Source organism: Conger conger, chromosome 17 (genome assembly GCF_963514075.1).
Source record: "Conger conger chromosome 17, fConCon1.1, whole genome shotgun sequence".
NCBI lineage: Eukaryota > Metazoa > Chordata > Actinopteri > Anguilliformes > Congridae > Conger > Conger conger.
In genome coordinates, this window is record NC_083776.1 from 25559915 (window position 1) to 25583901 (window position 23987).

The following is a 23987-nucleotide window of genomic DNA, read 5'->3' on the forward strand; positions in this document are numbered from 1 at the left end:
ATGCACATAGACCACCATCAATACCTGTAATGATACCCTCTTGTGGCCAGTCAGCTATAAATAATTGCTAAATAAGTGTGTAGATTGTGTATGTTTTGTGAAAAGGGGAGTGTGTGTGATGGGTGGGAAGGGGCGGGGGTTTATATGTTCAGGTATGCATTTTCCCATGTAACGTATTGCAATAATATTGATCCATACATGGGATTATCGGATCATGACCAAGTTGTGGGAGTGAGACAGGGTTAAAATGTAGCCTTACCAAACAAATAGGTATGGGTAATGAATTAGTACTAATTCAACTGACTAAGGGAAAAATGTACAGTCATGTTTCACATTTCACCTTCACAATTAAGTACTGATATTAAAGTGCTTAATAGTGAATTCTATTTCTTGCAAATTGCTTAATGAGTCACTACCCTCCATGTGCAACAGTTTGTCAGACAGCTTCCACCTTCTCAATTCTCACTGCGCATCCCTGTGGCAGAGCAGTGACGTGAGCCACGTTCACTGGTGTATACCGCGATCCTGCATGTTTAGGTACCCAGTGTGCAGACTCCTCTGGTACCAAAAGCCCCATAGTCCATTATGGTCGCCTCCATGAATTGGCTTCTCGCGCCATTGAGCAGCTCCCATAGAAATCCATGGGACTCGATGGAATTGAAGTCTTACCTTTTTCCTTGCTGTTTGTTCAATTGAAGTGCAGCTCCAGGCCCCCAGCTATTGTGTTCACATTGCTTCGGCCCCATGCTGTTTCACATCCTGTTTCACAGGGTGGGGAGGAAGTGCTGGTTCCCCTCTATTCCATTTACTGATCATGCTCGATGAGTGTCAGTTTGCTGCTCAGGAATAGGTGAGAGACACTTTACTAATCTCTTATTTATCTCTATATCCACCTCGAGAGCTCTGAGTCTGTCTGTCGATCCCTCTGTATTACTGGTTCTGTGTCTTGCCGAACACCTGTCTCCCTGTCTGGCTGTTTGACCGTTCCTTTCTACACTTTCTACTGTACACTCAGTGAGCACTTTATTAGGTATTTATTAGACTTATTTTGTAGACTTCTACCTCGGTCGCCTATCCACTCAGATTTATGTGATTGATGTGATCTGTGTTCAGAGATGCTCTTCTGCATTCCACTGTTGTCCACTGTTGTTACTAATGCATCTCCAGTTTCAATTCTGTTCTGTAACTCCACCTCACTATTCTATCACTGATTACTTGCTTAGTTTCAGCGAAGTATTCACACCTGTCTCTCTGTATCTCTGCATCTCCTGATTCTCTGCAAATTGTCTACTCCCAAGTCCGGAGCCGTTTGTATTACATGTGTGTGTTTGTGATTCCAGTCCATGTTTTTGTTTCCCCCTCGTTATTGTCCCATTACCCTTTCATGTGTCTCACCTGATGTTTATTTGTTAGACCGCCCTCACTCCCATGCCCCGCCTAGTTTGTCTCATTCCCCTGTGTATTTATACCTGTCCTTTTTTTAGACGCTGCTAGTTCGTCTTGTCCTGTTCTGTTCCCGAGCCCTTGTATTCCGTCCCCCAGTTCTAGCCTCCTTGTTTTCCTTGCCCTTGACCTTGTTCCTGAGTCCTTTCCCTTGCCCTTGGTTATCTGGTTATCTGGTTTTGACCCCTGCCTGCTTCCTTGGACTCTTTTTTGTGTTTTGGATTTTTGTACCTCTGCCTGTTTGGACTGACCCCCTGGATTTGGACCTTGGCTTGTTTTTTGACTATGCTCTGTCTGCCCCTGCTGTATTAAAACCTGCCATTGTTCTGCACCCCTGTCTGCTACGGGATTATAAAAATCAATAATAATAAAAAAAAAATTCAGATGATCAAATAGGCCCTGGTCCTTATCTTTGTTGTGCAGGTAGCAGTTTAAATTGTACTTCCCTCTAGGGTCTTTCAGCGCACTTATCCCTGGTTATGGGTATACACTTTGCACTTTGTTGTACATCGCTGTGGATAAGAGCGTCTGCCAAATGCCATTAATGTAATGTAATAATGGTGCGGCTATGGAGCTGAAGTTGTGAATGAATCGCCTGTAGAATTTAACAAACCCAAGAAACGGAATGCTCAGGAGGAACTCAGGACAAGTTGGAAGGAACAGGAGACTCGAGAGATGGAGGGAGTAGAGGAATGACAAGTCCCCACTCAATCACAGACTCAGAAGACCAGCCAATGTGTAACCCAGCACCAGCCAGGGGGCTCGTAAGGTGAAGGATTCTACCATCGCCCAGGGATTGACCATCTAGGGTAGTTACAGACTCAGAAGTCTCTAGGCTAGTGAATGCGATCTGGAGTTGCTTAGCCAGGGAGATGTCCTTGAAGTCCAGAATCCAGTTCCAGAATCCACCTGGAATTGCATGGCATGGTGTTCCTCTACTCAGGAGATGACTGTGGGGGGCAGGACCCCAGAGATTGGAACATTGGGAGTGAAGGTGGGCCCCATCACAATCCTCCCTTCTCTGGACAGGTTTGTGCTTTAGCAGCCTGGATTTCCATAGTAGAGACAGCATCTCTCTCTCTCATCCTGCAATCTCGCTCAGCCTGCTTTAGTTGTGTCCCTCCCAACTGCATCGGTGCCTCTGGAGCCAGGGAAGAACTCCCAGGTACTTGGGAACCCTCTGGTAATATTAGGAGAATTGACACTGGTCTAGTCTCAGGAAGACTGTTCACAAAGCGACGCTCATTTTGCCTATCAGAGAGTGAGTTTTCTAGTCTGATAGGCAAGTCTATGAGGGTCTCTAGATCACCCACCCCTTCTCTGGCTGCTAGCTTGCCTCGACACTCCACTGGACCAGCATTGAAGCACAGGGGTCGGGGCAGGCATGGTTCTGAGTGAGGCTGATGTACCGGAGGACCAGGAGATGGATGAGTTGGGGGTGACTAGACCAGAGAGTTGTAACTGGAGGAACCCTACAGGGCTTCTGTAATCTGGCCGAGCATCTGTTCATGCCTGAATAATGTTACTTTGAGACTGGCCAGAATGGTAGAGTGTTTTCCTTGGTCAGTCAAAGCTGTCTGAAGCTGGCCAAACTCAGCTGTGAAGTTGTCTGCTGGATCTATTTTTATGACTCAGTCTTGCTGGTAGGAATCCCTCCTAGGAATTCAAACCCAGGCTGTTGTGGTACTGAGTAGGTAGTAATTCCCCTTTGGCCACAGGGAGACTCAGAAAACATGAGTGGATCCAAGTGCAGAAACCACACAACAAAGGATGTAGGCAAAAGTAGGACTTTACTTAAGGGATAGTCGAAGCACACAGGCGAAAGGTCGTAACCAGGGTCAGTCCAAAAACATCAGCAGAAGTACAACAGGCAAAAATTGGAATCCAACAAAGTCAAAAGGTACTTATCAAAATTCAAGAGTAAACTAACTAACACACACAAAGTCAAGCAAACTCAAGACTGAGTGGGGGGTTGGGATTTAACAATACACAGGTGACACTAATAATTACAGTGTTGAGAGTCCCAAGGATGAGAGAGGGGCTAAGTCTCCCTCTGGTGGCTTACACAGGGAAAGTCACTGGAACCTCACATTCCCAAGCAATGTACACTTGATCATAACCTATTTTAATGGGGAACAAAAGCTTTTAGCAGGTACATGTGCTTTTTTTTAAGAGAGGGAAGGTCGGATGACTAGTTTTCATTATTGGCATTATTGACCCAGACAAACCCATATGCAAATTATTTTAGCTTTGTTAATTATCTGTCTCTATCACTGGTCCTCCCCCTCTGACAAAACTGTGTCCCCACTCTCAAAATGCCTTCAGAAACCATCATATTTCATTCCCCCTCCCTCCCAGCAGCTCTTCCAGACTGTGCTCATCACATCATTGCAGCAGTAGAAAGTGGAGTAACTTACTGCAGAGCATTCTGCTGCTGGCTCCCAGTGTTGAACTCTCCTCTGGCTCTCCCTCTCCTTCCTCCCAAGCATGAAGGAGAGTGTGTTCCCGGGGAAACTCTCTGATGAAATGCACAGCACATCCTGGATAACAGAGAACATCAAGAAGAAAGAGTGCTGCTTCTTCAAGGAAAGGTAAGGGGCTCCATCTCCCTCCCTTTTACCTCTCCTCCCCTATAGCTGAGCAGAGGGAAGTGTTACAAACTAGCTTGTTGGCAACAAACCGGGAGATAACCCATGGGAGATAGTTAAACAAGGTTGTACAGACATAAAAATATATTCAACACCCCTGCCTGCCCCACCCTGTAACCAATGAAATCAATTTTCATGCTGGTCAAGCTGGCACAGTTAAATTTTACGGCAGGGTTACCTCATTTCAATTTTAAAGAGCTACCAGCAGCTGTGGGTAACTTAGGCTATCAACGATTGTGTGTCAATTCTCCTACACCTTCCAGTTTCCAGCTGTGCCCCTCTGAGGGCAAGGTCCCCCCCTTTTTTTGTTTTTCTAGCACATAGAATGTGGGCCTTTCTTGACTTTTTTCACTTCCAGGGAGTCGACTTAATGAACATTTGGGGGTTTATAACTGCTACTGAGCCTTAGGATTGTGCCTTACATCTGCTCTGGTCATTTTTACATTTTCATCTGTGATTTCGAGAAGATTTAGCTGCCTTCTGGACTTGAATTTCAGTTTTGTGGGACTGTTTCGATAGAGACACGCTGGGGTTGGCATTTTCCTTCATTTGTTTCTCTTGTGAATGTCCATGTCTTTAATGTTCTTTGTTTAAAGTAGGTGCCCCTCAACGTTAGATTTAGATGTGATTGTTCTGTAACATAATTAAACTCTTAATTTTATTCTTTGTGTTGTATGTTCTGAAAAAACATTAATCCAACAGGTTGCTCTGCCAATCAATGCATTTGGCAATTGATTTGATCATTTATATTGTTTGCCGATAATTAACTAATTAAATTGAAAAAATGTATTTTATATGTTGGATAAGTGAAGGGCCATCATTGATGTCTTCGGTGTGCCAAGAGTTAAAAGAGGGTGTAAAACTGCTGGATTCGGGAATTTCGCTTCACTTACCCGAAAATACTTCGAAATTTAGAATCACTCTCAATATGTGCATCCTTCTTAAGGCTTTAGTCATGCAAGAGTCAAAGTTCACTGCTTTCAAGTGTTACAATTATCACTGATAATTGTATGCGATAAGTAAGTTGTTGTAAGTAAACATGTGGGAACAGTGTTCAAACAACTCTTAATATTTTCAGTTATCAGCTTCTGTGATAATGGCTTTCAGATCTTCATACGAGCGCAGTGGGTACGATAATGAATGCTCAGATCATCTTTTTGTTAGGCTGCAGATTTGGCAAAATAAAGTTTAAATGAGATTTAAATCTCTCTTGAAAGAGAGAGAAGGTTGTCTGTGTTTTCATTTTCTGCTCAAGAAAAAGTGTATGTAATGCCTGCTTCATGTCTGTTATTTGTTACAAATTTTGATCATTATAAATACTTTTTTGCTTATAAATAATGCAGAATGATATAAAAGAATGAAATGAAAATCAAAATGTTATGAATTGTATCTCGATTTGTCTTGATAGTGAGGTGCAATTATTGTAGAAATGAAAACAGAGTGATGATGTGTAAATTTGCTAGTTCATCCATGTCAATTCTAGATCATGAAATCTCTGATTCTGGGTCATGGTCAAACATTCCATCATAATTTAGAGACTGCATCTCCTCTGTGAATGCATGATAAAAACATTCTGTGAATGATTGTCTCTCATCCAGCATCCAGTATCCAGAGCTCTGTATGTGTGGCTACCCCAGAGATCTTCATGTGGATGATGCTTTGAGGCCTGATGAGTTTGTGGGTGAGACGTGGGACAGACACAAACACATTCGGGAGGTGCCCACAGACGCCTATGGAGACATCAGGTTCAGTAGACTGAGGCATAAAATGGGAAAGGTAACAGGATCCTATAAATTTGAAAGTAAAGATTTGAATAGCATCAGGTTTTGTGTATTTACTCTAGATTGAAAGTGACCTTTCCTTTTCTACCCTTTTGTGTGATCTTGTGTGTGTGTGTGTGTGTGTGTGTGTCCCTTCAGTATGTGCGAGTGTCCACAGACACCTCCACTGATGCCCTATACAAGCTGATGACTGACCACTGGAAGCTCCGCCCACCTAACCTTCTAATATCTGTGGTGGGCGGAACCCGAAACTTCTACATGAGGGCTCGGCTGAAGGACATGTTCCGCAGGGGGCTGATTAAAGTGGCCAAAACCACAGGTACATCCTGACCTATGACCCCTCCCACGACCTATATACATGACTGACCCCTCATATACTCAAATACAGTGAACTCAACATACAGTGGGAGATGCTTGGCACTCACTGTGCTGTGTTTGGGTGGTGTTTCATGAGGTGTCACCAGTGTGAAGTGGTGTTGCATGTTGAGCCTACAGTGGTAAGGTGTGCGAATGCTGTTGTGTATGGGGTCTGTCATTGGCAGTTGTATATATGGATAGGTGCGATCTTTGTTGTGTTTGTAGGTGCATGGATCCTGACTGGGGGCACACATACGGGGGTGATGAAGCATGTCGGGCAGGCGGTGAGGGACTACGCCCTGACCACCAGCACAACAGAGGATCAAATTGTGGCAATCGGCGTGGCAACCTGGGGGACTTTGCACAACCGGCACACTCTGGTGAAGACAAAGGTGAGGCTGGACCTGGGATACCAGACCTGGGTCACATACAAATTTATTTTGGATTCATTCTTTTCTTGCTTTACTGAGCTTGCCTGGTGTATTGGGAACTAATAAATACTTTCAGAAACCGCAAATCCTGCCTTCTTCCTCTTGGTTGGCTCCATTGCACCAGGCAAGATCAATTGAGTACAGAAACTTACAGACAACTCACAATGAATTAAGCAATATTTATTGAGGTTTAATATCAATGCAAACTTTTGCATCCAGGCTCTGCCTCTCATCACTCCTGTTTGTAAGCCAGCTGAAACCACAAGGAAGGCTACAGACGCTTCCATGGGGATCTTGAGAATCAGAGCCCATAATTGGATGATGGGGTGGTGGTGGGAAGGAAAGAAATTCTGAAAGGCATGATTTCATACTGGTGCAGAAGCTCTGTTGAATTCTTGAGGTCAGGCTGGACCTGTGCGCACACAGATATCCAAGCCTTAGTCCTGCTTTGTCCTACCTTTCTGCTCTCCTGTTTTCTCATGCAAGGCTACTCAATCCTGTAGCCTTGATCTCCTATGTCTTCACACAGGACAACAGCCACATCCCAGCTGAATACTCCCCAGACAAACAGAAGCAGGGCAGGCTGTCCTCTTTGGACGCCAATCACTCCCATTTCCTGCTGGTGGATGACGGGACAAACGGGCGCCACTGCGTGGAGATTGCTCTCCGCAGCAAGCTGGAGAAACTCATTTCCCAGCAGCCTCTGGGGGACAAAGGTGAGGAGGAGTGTGTGCTGGACCTGTGTTTTCTACTGATTGAGATGGTGAATTGAAAAGGTGTCATTAAATCTGGCCCATATTATATTATTCTATGGGGATACCGAGCCTGTACTCTCTGTTTCTCCCTCAGGGAGTGGGCTAAAGGTCCCTGTGGTTTGCATGGTGCTAGACGGTGGATACAGGACCCTGAAAGTAGGTAACCTCTGACCTTATGGTCAAATGTTCTTCAGTTAGTTTCAACAGACATGACAGTATCCTTTCACTGTGGGCTTTGTCTGTACATCCCTCCACAACTACAGATGATGTACAACACAATTCTCAATGGCACCCCGTGCGTGATTCTGGAGGGCTCGGGGCGGTTGGCCGACGTCATCGCCCATGTAGCCAAGCTGCCCATAGCCCAAGTCACCCTCGCCCTCATTCGCCAGCTGATGAGGAAGTTCTTTAGCCACCAGTACGAGGGTTTCAAAAAGGGCCGGCTCATTGAGTGGACCAAGAAGGTAAGATTTGGGGCAGGGTGGCGTTTACTTGCTTGGGAGGGGGTGAGCTGATGTCTTTGGGTGGAGGAGTCTGATGTTCACTTTCCCTTCAGATCCAGGACATTCTCAGGACGCCCCAGTTGCTGACCGTGTTCCGCATCGATGAGGAGGGACAGAATGATGTTGATGTAGCCATCCTCCGAGCTCTGTTCAAAGGTGCCTGACAAGGGTTTTTTAAATGACCCTGTGTGCATCAGCTCATCTGGCGGCCGTTCTGCCAGACACAAACTTCTGAAATATTAAACCCTTAATCTGCATCGTGAGAAGGAGTAAATTGAGTTAGAACCCATCTTGCCATAATAATAGCTCAATGTCTCATGCTTATCAATAAAAAAATGATGATTAATGGTACAGATAACTGTCATCTGCAAAGACAACAACAAAGACAACAACTCCTACACGGATATAGAGACTGTGCCCATCACAAATTCACTTACCTGTACAGTATTCCTGTGTCAGGACTTACATTAGCCACTCTAACCTCTTCCTGATTAGGTATTTATTAGACTTATTTTTTAGACTTCTACTGTATGCTCCATTCCCATCAGAGCAGATGGATATTTTAACACTGTGCATACAACCTGTCCAGCTGTTAGCAGTTATCCATCTGAGAGCGCTATCTGCAGTTCTGTATATTCCAAGAAGGATTCCATGTTTTCAGTGCTCCTCTTTCCCAGCTTCCCGGAGCAGTGGTTCTCCGGGCCTGGAAACCTGGGAGCAGAAGCTGAAGCTGGCAGTAGCCTGGAACTGTTCGGACATTGCAACAAGCGAAATCTTCACTGAGGAGAGCCAGTGGAAGGTGTGGCTCATACTTAATATGGCCCTTACTCTGACCTCTCTCATTAACAACGTTTTTTGCCCACAGAACTGCTGCTCACTGAATTTCTTTTGTTTTTCGCACCATTCTCAGCTAAATCTAGAGACTGTTGTGTATGAAAATCCCAGGTGATCATCAATTTCTGAGATACTGAAACAACCCTGTCTGGCACCAACAATCATTCCACGGTCAAAGTCACTTAGATCTAATTTATTTTGTGTTCATTTGAGTGAAGGTTAGAAAAAGCTTACTCTACTGTACTCTACTCCACTGTACACCAGTCCAGTGACCTGCACGAGGCTATGCGCTCAGCCCTGGTTGGCCACAAGCCAGACTTTGTGAAGCTGCTGCTGGAGAATGGAGTGTGCCTGAGGAAGTTCCTGACCAAGGACACCCTGCTCAAACTGTACAACCACCTGGAGATGGGCTGCATCTTCCAGCGCAGGCTGGCCAAGCGCATGAAAAGCCAGACGAGCTCTATGTGTCTCAGCCACGTGTCCCATGAGGTGCTCTACTACCTGGGCGGCTTCACCAAGCCCATCTACCCCCCTACCTACGGCCAGGCATGCATTGAAATGCCCAAGGATGACATGGGGAGTGTCAAGGTGAGTGAATGTCAGCCGGTCAGAAAAGGCCTGTCGAACGTTTGCTCTTGACGCATCACCGGGTTGTCATGACTTGCCACACCGTGCTTTTTCAGTCTCCACCCAAAGGGCCTGCAAAGAATTACCCAGGGAGGGACCTCTTCCTCTGGGCCATCCTGCAGAACAGAAAGGAGCTGGCTGAGATCGCCTGGGAACAGGTACAACACACTGGTAGAGAGGGTGGCTGTGCTGTGATCTGAAGACTCCAGGGAAGTCTGGTTTATATTAGGGTGCATTTCTGTTAAAATTTATGTAAATACCCTTTTTACTAAAGAATCGCTTTTGCATGGGTTACAAGATTTAAAGGTTAGCAGTAAGAGTGTCAAGAAGTCGCTGGTACTCTGAATGAACATGCTAAGAGTTCTCTGTGCAGCACAGTACAGTATGTGCCGTGCAGCTGAGCATTGTGCTCCTGTTGGGTTTGTCTGTGTAGTGCAGGGACAGCATGTGTGCTGCGCTAGCTGCTAGCAAGATCCTGAAGAAGCTGGCAAAGAAGGAAATTGATGAGGATGACGAGGCAGAAAAGATGCGGGAGCTGGCTGATTACTACGAGAAACAGGCCATTGGTACCTCAACCATTAAAATATTTTCACATTTAGATTGGTGGCCTCTATTACTTCTTACTGAAGTAATCTGATAATCCATTCACATACTGGATAGCAGTAGTTTGACCATTCACATCAATGACTATTGTGGTTATTAATTCCAGCTGTGGTTTTCCATGGTTTTCCCAACCACCCTCCCCCCTCGGCACAACCCCATCTCCACCCTACAGGTGTGTTCAGTGAGTGCTACAGCCATGATGTGCAGCGTGCCCAGAAGCTGCTGATTCGAATCTCTCCATCCTGGGGCGGGACCACTTGCCTACGCTTGGCTGTGGAGGCTGATGACAAGAGCTTTGTAGCCCATGCTGGAGTACAGGTTGGTCCAAGCCAAGAACCCACAAGATAAGCAGTTTCATGTAAGCCTGTTGGGCTGTGCCTTTCCAGAAGCTCCTAACCGTTGTTTATATGCCTGGCCTCTATTTACATTACAGGTACATTTATTGCTTTAGCCTATTAGAGTATTTGGGGCATGGGGTAGCCTACTTCAGAAATAATGCATATTCAAAGACCAAGCTGATTTCTTTGGTGAGGCAAAGGAAACAATGAACTATCACAGCACGTTCAAATTCGTACTTCATATTCATATTCAAAGACCGAGCCGATTTCTTTGGTGAGGCTCACAAGTCACTTCCGACTGCCTCCTCAGTTTGTACAACACACTGGAGCCAGAACTCTGCTTTCCGTCCTTCTTGTAGACTGACACAGGACAGTAGAAATATATTACTCTTTGATAATCGCAGACAGTAACATCTCTCCTATAATTTTACAACTTTGCCTCCAGGTTTATTCATTCATCATTCATTCATCCATTTTTATTTTACCTGTTCCACAGTACTGGGCGGCACGGATGGTGCAGTGGGTAAATGGTAAATGGTTGGCATTTATATAGCGCCTTTATCCAAAGCGCTGTACAATTGATGCTTCTCATTCACCCATTCATACACGCAATCACACACCAACGGCGATTGGCTGCCATGCAAGGCGCCGACCAGCTGGTCAGGAGCATTTAGGGGTTAGGTGTCTTGCTCAGGGACACTTCGACACAGCCCGGGCGGGGGATCGAACCGGCAACCCTCCGACTGCCAGACGACTGCTCTTACTGCCTGAGGCATGTCGCCCCTAGCACTGACGCCTCACAGCAAGGAGGTCCTGGGTTTGAATCCCAGTCTGCCGGGGCCTCTCTGTGGGGAGTTTGCATGTTCTCCCCGTGTTCGCGTAGGTTTTTTCCAGGTACTCCGGTTTCCTCCCACAGTCTAAAGACATGCAGGTTAGGCTGATTGGAGAGTTTAAATTGCACGTTGAGTGTGTGGTGTGAGTGAATGGTGTGTGTGCCCTGCGATGGACTGGCAACCTGCCTTTCGCTCAATGTATGCTGGGATAGGCTCCAGCCCCCCTGTGACCCTGTTCAGGATAAGCGGGTTCAGATAATGAATGGATGTTCCACAGTCTGTGAAGCTCAAGACAGAGATTACAAAAACAGCAATATCTCCGTTGCGTAGATCAATGGACGGGTAGGACTCGGCTCCACATTTTACACTGCTTTTATTCCAGTCCTATGTGGCACATATGTAGTTTATGTAGCCTATATAAACAAAAGTAGGCAAATTACCAACTATGTTTAGACGTTAGTTTGGATGAAAGGAAGGAAGCCTGAAATGCTCCTTACACACAGTAGACAATGTTATGATCCCAGTGGATCTTCTTCGGGTTTGGCACATCGCTTTATGTTTCTCCTCCAGGACAATCATTTTAATTTCCTTGTCCGTCTTTGAACAGAATAAACAACGAACAATAACGGCGAGTTCACGTTCAAGTTTATTATAAGAAAACATCATGGCATAGAAGATGTTAAATCCTCAATTAGTTTGAATATATATTTTCATGTTCGCAAAGACAAGTTGAAAAGTAGCAGTAGCACACACATTCATATAATGATTTTAAAAATCACATCATGTGACAGTATTTTAAAACAAAGTTTTTAAAAATCTTTTCCTCTTTAAATAGCCTGAAATTGATTTCCGTTGACCTTATGAGGTATTTTAGGGGCGTCAATTTATGCTGAATAAAAAACGTTTGTGTGCGCCTTTTGTTTACGATTGATTGGTGTTTATCAACATACAAAAAAAGCTGTGTCCACTCCTGTTTGGTAAATCTGGCGCAAATTTCCGTTTATTCCCAATCACACATACATATTGAGAAATGAAGCCCATTGTTTGGAAGGCTATGGGATGTCATAGACATGTTGACTGTTTCCCCCGGGTGTCTAAAGGGTTAATTTCCCATTTGATCTCCAGGGGCTGCTGACGGAGATCTGGTATGGGGAGCTGGCAGTGGACAACCCCCAGTGGAAGATGTTGCTGTGTATGCTGTTCCCCCCTCTGATCTACACGGGCCTGCTGACCTTCAGGTCATTGTCCTCACTCTCCATTGTTAGAGGACCACTACACTTCTGACAAATCTCCAGAAAGTGTGTTCTTTCAGCTTGTAGTACTGAGATTTGACACTTGATGGTAGCAGCGGACCTATCTCCATGATCGGTGACTGCACTTTTAATAGAGAAAGACTCAAGGATTTGCTGAAGAAAATTAGTATAGCTGAGAATAATGATGTCATTTGAAATCTAAAGACATTTTTTGCTACAAAGTGGTGAATGATCATGTGGATTGATGAATGGTAAATGTCTGCATTTATCTATTGCCTTTATCCAAAGTGCTATACAATTGATGCTTCTCATTCACACACACACACACCAACAGCAATTGGCCACCATGCAAAGCACCAACCAGCTCATCAGGAGCAATTGGGGGTTAGGTGTCATGCTCACTGACACAACCGGGGGGGGATCAAACTGACCACCATCCAACTGGCAGATGTCTGCTCTTACCTCCTGAGCCAATGTTGCCCCCCATATGATGAGTTCCTGTCTTGCAGGCGTGATGAGGACATACACAGGGAGACTCGGCGAAAGGAGAGGACATCCTCTGTGAAAAGGTCAGTTGCATCTCTGATCCGGTAAACATTTGGTCTTGTTACATGAAAGATAGTCAGATAACATAATTACTTTAAGTATAAACATGACTGATTTGTGATTTGTACCTTGCTTCCTTAAACCACTGGGTTGTTTTTTCATCATTAAGAAAGGAACTGAAATAGTATTCATCTCCAAAGGTAAAAGTAGAATAACATTAGCTGTAGATTAGGATTCCTTACTTAAATTCAGACTTGTTCATGCTAAAAAAAGATTGAATCGACATTGGTCTCAGAGCAGTAATATTTACTGAAAAACACAGAGAACTTAGGGTAATTTATACACTTGGTCACCCCCTCTTCCACCCTTCTCCCTTTAGGGATTATATGGAGAAAACAGACCTGCAGCCACTTACCTGTACATCACGTTTGGTCAGCTTCTTCAGCTCAGCGCAGATCAAGTTCTACTGGAACATTGTGTCTTACTTTGTTTTCCTGTGGCTCTTTGCCTATGTGCTGATGATCGACTTCCAGACTAAACCCTCTTGGAAAGAATACCTGCTATATGGGTGGCTGGCCTCGCTTTTGTGTGAGGAGATGCGCCAGGTCAGTTTGGAGTGGGAGGCCAGCAGGAGTTGCTCTGTTGTTTCCTTTTCGATACTCCAACGACCATATACACCACTTCAATTTAGGGAAGTCAGAAACCCACAAAGATTCACCTGACACTCATCTAGGCCCAACTGACCAAGCAGGAGACTTACAATGAGGCAACTAAATGCACCTACTGCTCCAAGGGTTGTCAAGCACAGAACCCTGGGCAGTCAGCGAGTACTTGTGCACTCACGAAACACTCCACTGAGAGGGGCGGTCTCCCACAACCGTGTATTTCGAATTTGTAAAAAACATCATAACAGACGTGTACTAAAACTGAAACAAATACAGTGCGCTTCTTGGCTCCACTGTATCTCGGGCAGGATACTTATGTGGAAGTAACCTAAATACCCAATCCGCCATGAGGAACTCCGGCGTAGATCCCCTGACTATCGGAGATGTGCAAAGCTCTCTCTGATAAGGGTGTTATCCCGACAGCGGCATATTGAGACTTAACCAGACTTACAATAACAGACGATAAGGAAAACAATGAGTTTTGAAAGTGACAAAAAGAAACACCTTGCTATATCAAAGTAAACATAATGCGGCTGTCAAACTTGGAAACGGCATGCAGGAAATAGACACACAGCAGCGCCAAGAGCAAGTTCCACATACAGATCGGTAGAACATTGTCTTATCCCTTATGCTTGATCAAAGCTGTAGGGAGTCTGAGCCAGGCTTTTATTCACAAGAGGGCCTCAGTACTCCTAGGTCCACCTTAACTCAGCCTAGAGCTCCTTCCTTCCTCAAGGTAGTTGTTAAACAAGACAGAAAATATGTGGACGAACAGCAAATGAGAGCACACATGCAGAAATATGGGGCAAAACTTTTAATCTGTTTGCTTACTTTTGCTCAGCTGAAAATGGGGGAATTGTCAATTTGACTTTTATCTCTTGTTCATTTTTTATCTGAAATCCAAATGCCAAGTATATGGCAAAATAATAAGTTTAACTCTACTGTTCCTATACTTTTGGAGGGCACTGTATGTCATACACCAGCTTAATCTTTTAATTTCAATGTTTTTGTTTTTTCAGGTATTTACCGTATCTCTCATTAGGTCTTGGTGGGGATAGGTTTTAATGGAGTAATATGTAGAGAATGACATTAAGAGGATGGTGTAGCAAATCTGATCTACTCAGGAAATTGTGAAACATATTGCAAAAGGATAACTGACAGTTAACCCAAAGTTCTGTGTCCCTGTGGTAAGCTGTTTGATGATCCTGATGGATTTGGCTTCCGGAGGAAGTCCAAGATGTACATCAATGACCTTTGGAACATTTTTGATGTACTATCGATCCTTCTTTTCATTATTGGACTGGCCTGCAGGTAAGATGGTTTCACTTAACACGAGCTGACCATTCACAGCTATGAGAAATGTTATAAAGAGAATCTTGTCCCTTCACAAGTACAATATCTATGTTACAATATACAATATAACCTTTGTGGTTCTGTATTTCAATTAAACACTAAACACTGTTTTCAATCTTCTCCTCTCTTCTGGCCCCCCCTCCCCCCCACCCCCCTCATCACTCACACCTGATGACTTTGTCTCCTTCTTTGAAAAGAAAGTCGACGCCATTCGCAATTCCTTCTCCCAACCCTCTCCCCCCGCTGACCCTCCTACCTTCCCCAACTCCCTAGCCTCCTTTTCTCCCCACTCTGACTCCGACACATTGAAACTCCTTACATCCCACCGCCCGACCACCTGTCCTCTTGACCCCATCCCCTCTCCCCTTCTACAATCTATATCCAATGACACTCTCCCTTTTCTCTCCTCTCTAATCAACACCTCCCTCTCTTCCGGCACCAAACCTTTCCTCTAGGTTAACCACTGTTATGTTCTACACTGGAAAGATAATCCTCTGCATTGATTTCATTGTCTTCTGCCTGCGTCTCATGGCCATATTCACCATCAACAAGACGTTAGGCCCCAAGACCATTATTGTCAAGAGAATGGTGAGTGCATTTGAGCGCAAACATGAGAGTGAGGATTCATGAACCTGTTTTGCCTCTTTGAACCACTGATAACAGGTGGCAAAGGCTGCACCAATGATTGGGTGCCTCCATCAACACTGGAGACTGCTCCTTTTTCACTGGATTGGTTGATAAATGTAGGGACAAGATCTTGATGTCAAGGATGCTTATTTATTAGTTTTGGTGTAAGTGACTGGGAGTATTTGATGTTTGATTGGTTGAGGCCCTGCCTACCTCTCATCAAGCCAAGTTACTTTTCTCATTATGAAAAAATGGATATGTAAATTCATATGTCTTGATAAATTATGATGAATAATAAAATGTAAATAAATAGAAATAGAAATATTAGACTATTGTCATGATATTTAACGTTGGAGGCTACAGTATATAGGAATCATACTCAGCAAAGGAATCCTGTTAATAAAATATGTAATAATAAATAAGAAATGGTACTACAAGGCAAATGGATTTGCTTGCTAAGCTCCCAAAGATTGACTGGTGTCTCTTTCTCACTTCACCAGATGAAGGACTTGTTCTTCTTCATGTTCTTGCTGAGTATCTGGGTGGTGGCTTATGGGGTTGCCAAGCAGGGCATCCTGATCGACAACGAGGAAAGGCTGAACTGGATAATAAGGGGTGCGGTGTACGAGCCTTACCTCATCATATTCGGGAATCTCCCCACCAACATTGACAGTGAGTAAACTGTCCAGCACATACAGCTATATATGCTGGGCTGTGATATGCTGACCTCGGAGTCATATGTCGGTCAGTCATGTGCAAGATTCCTATTGTCCTTGAAAAGTCTTGATGTTGTTCTTAATGTAGTCAATACTGACTGGCATTCGCTAATCCTATGAAAAATATTTTGCTACTATGCTTCTCCCACCTCTATCCCACCTCACCCACCAGCAGTAACCTAATTTCATTGGAACTAGGAATGGTAAAGGCCCGGACACACCAAACCGACGGTCAGCCGCAGAGCGCCGACAAAGATCGCCTTGCGTCGATACGCGTCGTTAATGTTGGCTGTGCCGAACACACCGCAACGACGGTCCCCCGACGGCCGAGTTGAACGTACGTTCTGCGCCTGCGTGAGAGGTAATAACTCTCCACACCAGCAGGTGGCGGTAGTCTGTATTTGTCTTTCAAAAAATGGAAACCAGAAGACCGGGGAATGTGTTTGCATTGCGTTGGACCTAGAAGCAGCCATTGTCTCGCTCACAACAAACAGTTTGCAGCAATTTCCTTGTTCTCTCGCTATTTAGTAATACTAATCGAAAATTATGTCTGGTAGTGATAGTAACTTTGGAATGGCTTGCTTTCGTCGCTTCCGTTTCTCTTCTCATGCACTGATTCGCTAGCTGGACAGCCAATCAGAGAGCTCTCTCTCATCGACGGCTCCGGGGGCTCCGACGCCGATTCAACATGTTGAATCGGCGTCGGAGCCCTCCAAAACACGCGGACGGAGTGTCGGCGTGTGGGACACACCGGAAAGACTCGGCCGACAGGGCGCCACCGACGTCTGACGGCCGACCGTCGGTTTCGTGTGTCCGGGCCTTAACAGCAATCAAATAAATGTCCTTTGAAATGAGCCATTAAAATGTGAACGTGATTTCAATCGGATCCTGTTATCTGTGTGGTACAGATGTGGCGTTTGACACGAGCACGTGCAGTGTGAATGCGACTGACCCTCTGAAGCCAAAGTGCCCAGTTCTGAATGCCGACTCCACACCAGTGTTCCCCGAGTGGCTCACCATCATTCTGCTGTGTGTGTACCTGCTGTTCGCCCACATCCTGCTGCTTAACCTGCTCATCGCCATCTTCAAGTGAGTGCCCTGGCCCACCGCTTCTCCAAAGCCTGGCACCAACCTGCAACTCCTTTTTGGTTGTGGAAAGTGTGACAATCATTCAAGGTTACAGATTATCATTCTTATACTCATTTTTTACATTTACATTTTTGTCATTTGGCAGACGCTTTTAATCCAAAGCGATTTACAAGTGCATAGGTTCTACAACAAGTCAAAGCATCACATCCATAACGAGGAAAATACATATGGAATGCTGTTCTAAACATATAGTCATCATCATACGTGCCATTTTTTTTTTTTTTGGGTAGACAAGGAGGATAGGGATATCAAAAGGGGGGGGGCGGGGGAAATCAGGAGGGAGGACTAAGGTAGAGTTTGAAAAGGTGTGTTTTGAGTCTGCATCGAAATAGGGGGAGGGATTCTGCTGTCCTGACAGTGGTAGGCAAGTAATTCCACCACTGAGGAAGCAGAACGGAAAACAGGTGTGAACGTGCAGCTCGGCCGCCAGGCGCACGTAGAGAGGGAACCATAAGGCGACCAGAGCTGGCAGACCGGAGCTGTCTAGCTGGGGAGTAGGGAGTGATCAAGGATTGTATGTAAGGTGGGGCAATCCCCTTAGCAGCCTGAAATGCCAACACTAGGGCCTTGAAACGGATGCGTGCGGCAATAGGAAGCCAAGCGTGGGCTTGATGGCACACGCTGGGAGACCGGCTAGGAGGGAGTTACAGTAATCCAGGCGGGAAATGACGAGCGCCTGGACTAGGAGCTGGGTGGCTTTCTCCGTCAGGAGATGACGGATACGGAGTATATTATACAGAAAGAACCTGCAGGTTCTGGCAGTGGTGGATACTTGTGGAGCTAGGGTGAGGCAGTTATCAAGAGTCACCCCAAGATTCTTTGCCGTATGGGAGGAGGAAACTACAAAGTCCTCAACAGTCAGTGATAGGTCGATTGACGGAGAGGACTTAGCAGGGATGTAGAGAAGCTCAGTTTTGGCAAGGTTGAGCTTCAGGTGGTGGGAAGTCATCCACGCAGAGATATCAGCCAAGCAGGCAGAGATCTGTGTGGTGACTTGGGTGTTGGGGGGGAAGGAAATAAAGAGTTGGGTGTCATCAGCGTAAGAATGATAAGAAAAGCCATGGGAAGAGATAACAGAAGCAAGAGACATGGTGTATAGCAAGAAGAGGAGAGGCCCAAGAACGGAGCCCTGAGGGACTCCAGTTTGTAGGGGGTGAGGGTCCGAGACTGAGCCCCTCTAAGTCACCTGGTAGGAGCGACCAGAGAGTGCAGACCCTGTGACACCCATCCCAGACAGCGATGAGAGCAGAATCTCATGGTTGACTGTATCGAAGGCGGCAGGTCGAGGAAGATGAGGACAGAGGAGAGGGATTTGGCTTTAGCAGAGTGGAGTGCCTCAGTGACTGTGAGCAGGGCAGTCTCAGTGGAGTGGCCACTCTTGAAGCCAGACTGGTTGGGGTCATGGAGATTGTTCTGGAGAAGATAAGTGGACAGTTGGGAGCAGACCGCCCGTTCCAGAGTTTTAGCGAGAAAGGGAAGAAGAGAGACAGGCCGGTAGTTGTTCGGGGCAGAGGGGTCAAGAGTAGGTTTTTTGAGCAGGGGAGTGACTCTGGCCCTCTTCAGGGAAGAGGGCATGGTGCCGGAAGAGAGGGAGGTGTTAATTAGAGAGGAGAGAAAAGGGAGAATGTCATTGGATATAGATTGTAGAAGGGGAGAGGGGATGGGGTCAAGAGGACAGGTGGTCGGGTGGTGGAATGTGAGGAGTTTCAATGTGTTGGAGTCAGAGAGGGGAGAAAAGGAGGCTAGGGAGTTGGGGAAGGTAGGAGGGTCAGCGGGGGGAGAGGGTTGGGAGAAGGAATTGCGAATGGCGTCGACTTTCTTTTCAAAGAAGGAGACAAAGTCATCAGGTGTGTGTGATGAGGGGAGTGGGGGGGAGGGGGGGCCAGAAGAGAGGAGAAGGTTGAAAACAGTTTGCGGGGATTAGAGGCGGCCGCGTTAATTTTCGAGTGAAAGAAGGAAGATTTAGCTAGAGAGAGGAATGGAAAGATGATAAGGGGCATGGAAGGAAGCTATATCACTGGGGAGACAGGACCTTTTCCATTTTCTCTCCGCTGCCCGCAGTTCGGTTCGGACAGCTCGTAGAGCATCAGAAAGCCAAGGACTGGGGGGGGCGGCCCAAGCTAATTTGGTGGTGAGGGGACACAGAGAGTCAAAGAAAGATGAGAGGGAGGACATGAGAGTTGTAGCAGCATCATCGGGAGACAGTCGAGAGAAAGACTCCTCGGATGGTAGGGAGGAGAGGATGGTAGATGAGAGGGTGGAGGAAGACAGGTGGCATAGGTTCCGCCGACAGGTGACAGTGGATGGTGGGAGAGATGGATGGGTGTTAGAGGAGAGTGGAAGAGAAAAAGAGATGAAGGAGTGGTCAGAGGTTGGTTGTTGTGCAGCTCCTTGTGAAGATGAGGTCAAGAAGGTTGCCAGCTTTGTGGGTGGGAGGGGAAAGAGTGAGGGTAAGGTCAAAAGAAGAAAGGAGAGAGAGAAAGGTAGACTGGGTGGACTCTGAGTTGAGGTTGAAGTGACCCAGGAGGATCAGGGGGGTGTCATTGACTGGTGAGGAGCTAAGGAGGATGTCCATCTCATCGAAGAAGCTCCCCAGAGGACCCGGGGGGCGATAAACAACAATAATAAACAGTTTGCACGGCAAAGTAACAGAAACCGCATTAAATTCAAAAGAGGAGAAGGCGAAGGATGAGGAGAAGACACTATATCTCCATGAGGATGAGATGAGGAGACCTGTGCCACCTCCTCTGCCAGAGGTTCTGGGTGTGTGGGAAAAAGAGAAGGCAGTGGAAAGGGCAGCCGGGGTGGCTGTGTTCTCTGGTGAGAGCCACTTTTCAGCAAGAAAGTCAAGGTTGAGGTGGGAGGCATAGGCAGATATGAAGTCTGCTTTCTAGACGGCGGACTGGCAGTTCCAGAGGCTACCAGCCACACAGAGATCAATACCAGGGGATCTGGGAGGGAAAATGAGGTTTGAGATATTCTGTTGGCAGGAAGCGAACCTTCTACCTGACTGGGACCTGGGCAGAGGAGAGAGGACAGGGATGGGAAGGAAATACAAGGAGGGAACTAGGGAAGACAAGAGGAATACTACATCGTCAAATGAGGGCAGGCAGCGAAAACAAAAACACTCATCAGGCTCTCAGACAGCCTCGATGGACACCCGTAGATAGACAGACAGTGGAAAATGCTGAGCGGAACATTAAAGTAATCAACTCGGGACACTACACGTTACTTAGTTTATAACATTACATTAATGGCATTTGGCAGAGTGACATACATTTGATTAGACTAAGCAGGAGAGAATCCTCCCCTGGACTAATGCAGGGTTAAGGGCCGTGCTCAATAGAATGATTTACAAGACAGTGATAACTCCATATAGTAATCTTGGCAGAGCAATCAATCACTCCCTGGTTTGAAGCAATCATTTTGATTGGGTCATATGAATCATAAGGTGCCTCCATCCATTATGTGATTCAAAAGCCTCACGTTTCCTCCCCTACATCCTGAGCGATCTCTTAACCCTGTCCTACTATGAATCATCTCTCCTTCCCACCTGAGGTGGAACCCAGACCACAATCATTCCACTCTTAACATACTCCTTTGCTCTTTCAGTATTTATCCCTTTGCCCCTATCCCTTTTTCCGTCCCTTCTTCTCTGCAGCTACACATTCCAGGAAGTGCAGGACAATACTGACAGGATCTGGAAGTTTCAGCGCTACGGAATGATCAAAGAATACCACAGCCGCCCCACCCCACCCCCACCCTTCATCTTCCTCAGCCATGTGTACATCCTCTTCAAGAGGGTCGTGCTCTGCAAGGACCCCCAAAAATTCAAGCGGTTCAGTGAGTACAGTACACACCCCACAACATCAACCTCCGCCGTCTTTTAGCAACAGCTGTGTCAGCGCTGTTAACCTGCTGCCATGACCTCTTCCTCTTCTTCCTCGCTCAGAGGAACAGCTGTCACAGTCGGAGGAAGAGGACATGCTCTCATGGGAAGCCTTCATGAAGGAGAATCATTTGGCCAAGAACCGGAGGGACCTGAGCCGGAGCATGGAGCGTCACATTCAGGACACTTCTGACAAGTATGGGCTCACAGCACGGGGGGGGGGGCTTTGGGCCCTTATTGACTTAATGTATGATCAAATTACTGCCTGAAAGAACACTGATTGCACGGGAACTGACTGACATTTGAACTATAAGGGGATTTCACACTTGATGACACTTGTCAATTCACAATATATTTACCTCATTCCTAATAACGGTTCCTTGTTGACTGAATAGAAGTGTAATAAAAACTGAGTAATAATACCAGTTTCCTAACCAATGGTCTCATAGGACTCTCTTGGAACTGCTTTGGAGGTTTGCGTGTCATTTAAAAAAAAAATTTGTTTGAATTTGCACTGTGTTTGCTTAGGCGGCACAGATGGTGCAGTGGGTAGCACTGCCGCCTCACAGCATGGAGGTCCTGGGTTCATATCCCCGTGGGCCGGGGCCTCTCTGTGTGGAGTTTGCATGTTCTCCCCGTGTTCGCGTGGGTTTCCGCCGGGTACTCCGGTTTCCTCCCACAGTCCAAAAACATGCAGGTTAGGCTGATTGGAGAGTCTAAATTGCCTATAGGTATGAGTGTGTGAGTGAATGGTGTGTGTGCCTTGCGATGGACTGGTGACCTGTCCAGGGTGTATTCCTGCCTTTCGCCCAATGTATGCTGGGATAGGCTCCAGCCCCCCTGCGACCCTGATCAGGATAAGCGGGTTAAGATAATGGATGGATGAATGTGTTTGCTTATCTTCTCCAGGGTGGGAGTCATGGTGGAGGATTCTGTTGCCATGGTGAAAAGGCTGGTCCACCTGGAGCAGCAGGTTGATATGCTTTTGATAAATCTGTTGTGCACTTTTCCTCAAATACTGAAAGGCAGTCTACCTGTACCCATTTCCCAACTCCTGTGCCTGGTGTCTCCATGTAACCTCTCAGAATAAAAGGGTTCTTTGGATTTGTTTGTTTAGGGTTAGAGGAACCCTTGTTGAATAATTTCAACCCTTTTACTCTCTCATTTGCCCTCTATAGTTTCTGACCGTTTTTATTTGGCAGGTCTCCCAGTCCACTAAAGCCTTACAGTGGATAATGGACGCCCTCAAATCCCATGGTTACGTGACGAAGGAAGAAGCCCCTGTGTTGTGTGAGTTGGATTGTTATCTGTCTGGTGGGTAATGCTGCATTTAATGCGTCTTCCTTGGAGGGATCCAGTGTGCCTCCTCAGCCAAACGTTACCAGCGAGTTTTCGCCTCTGCCATCAGCAGTTATCGTTCAGATAAGATCAGTTGTCATTATGTTGATAACTCACTGGGCGACATGGCTCAGGCAGTAAGAGCAGTTGTCTGGCAGTCGGACGGTTGCCGGTTCGATCCCCCACCCGGGCTGTGTCGAAGTGTCCCTGAGCAAGACACCTAACCCCCAAGCTGGTCGGCGCCTTGCATGGCAGCCAATTGCCGTCGGTGTGTGAGTGTGTGTATGAATGGGTGAATGAGAATCACCAATTGTACAGCGCTTTGGATAAAGGCGCTATATAAATGCCAACCATTTACCATTCACTGGACCCGTTCTCTGGTCTAGCACTGCGAAGAACAATCACAGAGCCTGACCTAGCTGTATCCATGAGAGAGAAATGGACAGAGAAGACTTTTGGAGAATACCACGTCAACGCCCGTTGTGACCGGTACCCTAACAGCACTGTGGACCGGTTCCCTGTACCAGAGGAGATGGTGCCTTGGGAGGTGCCTGATTTCAGTTACTTTAGCGGTCTAATTGTACGGCAATAATGAATTAATGACCGGATTGACTTTTTTAATTACAAGGCACATTTGTCCTTGATCTAACACCAGCCCTGTCCGATGTGTTTCTGATGTTGAAAGGCAGAGAGCTGACCTGTGTTGTTTTGCAGGTAGAGTTTGACGATTACGAGCCCACCATATATAACGCTGATGAGTCCGAGCAGCCCAGCAGGTGAGTTCTGTTCTTAGGGTGGTTCTCCAAAAGAGGCTCTCTATGTCACTGTGTGCTGTCAGCTTATTATATACTGTGATAATAAATCTTTTCCTCTTGTGTTTGTGATAAAAAAAAAATTATTGTGTAAAACCCCACGCTAACCCAAAGACGGAATTTAGCGAGGGCTGAAGGTATCAGCGTGCTCGTCCTTCTGGTGTTGCTGAAAGAATACTGATAGGGTTAAAATTTAGTGGCCCCTATGCGGAGAGTCTAGATCAGCCAATAAATAAACCATGATACAAAGACAGGAGTACCACTCTGCCTTCCGCTCTTTACTGGTCCGGGTTGACCAAGAATCTCCACAATAGGGCCAATATATTCACCTTCGTTTATCTGACTCCATTTTAGAATAATAATTTAGATTAGTTATCCACATTAGGTAGATTTCTTATTGATAATTTTGACTTGATCGCTATTGGAATCCTGTACTGAGATTTACTCTCCGAACAGTCCTCTGCTGGTACCGCCGCATGTCACATT

At 46.1% G+C, this 23987-nt stretch overlaps 1 protein-coding gene across 7 annotated transcripts in view; it reads left to right on the forward strand.

Moving 5' to 3' along the window:
• Positions 1-3982: 3982 nt before the first annotated feature.
• LOC133116215 (transient receptor potential cation channel subfamily M member 2-like) overlaps positions 3983-23987 on the forward strand; it is a 33151-nt gene continuing 13146 nt past the window's right edge. For 4 of the 7 annotated variants that reach the window (XR_009705846.1, XM_061225553.1, XM_061225551.1 and 1 more), the window contains exons 1-26: positions 3983-4034; positions 5690-5867; positions 6011-6191; positions 6455-6621; positions 7190-7376; positions 7510-7571; positions 7679-7879; positions 7972-8074; positions 8596-8717; positions 9017-9340; positions 9436-9537; positions 9813-9945; positions 10155-10300; positions 12279-12391; positions 12916-12975; positions 13332-13557; positions 14810-14928; positions 15426-15558; positions 16098-16269; positions 17222-17402; positions 21124-21305; positions 21415-21547; positions 22261-22324; positions 22554-22641; positions 23076-23236; positions 23404-23465. Coding sequence is in view for 5 of the 7 variants with exons in the window: in XM_061225553.1 (XP_061081537.1) it covers positions 5712-5867; positions 6011-6191; positions 6455-6621; positions 7190-7376; positions 7510-7571; positions 7679-7879; positions 7972-8074; positions 8596-8717; positions 9017-9340; positions 9436-9537; positions 9813-9945; positions 10155-10300; positions 12279-12391; positions 12916-12975; positions 13332-13557; positions 14810-14928; positions 15426-15558; positions 16098-16269; positions 17222-17402; positions 21124-21305; positions 21415-21547; positions 22261-22324; positions 22554-22641; positions 23076-23236; positions 23404-23465 (3578 nt within the window). In the remaining 2 variants the exon portion in view is untranslated. The other 3 variants (XR_009705847.1, XM_061225554.1, XM_061225555.1) reach the window with 3 other exon arrangements.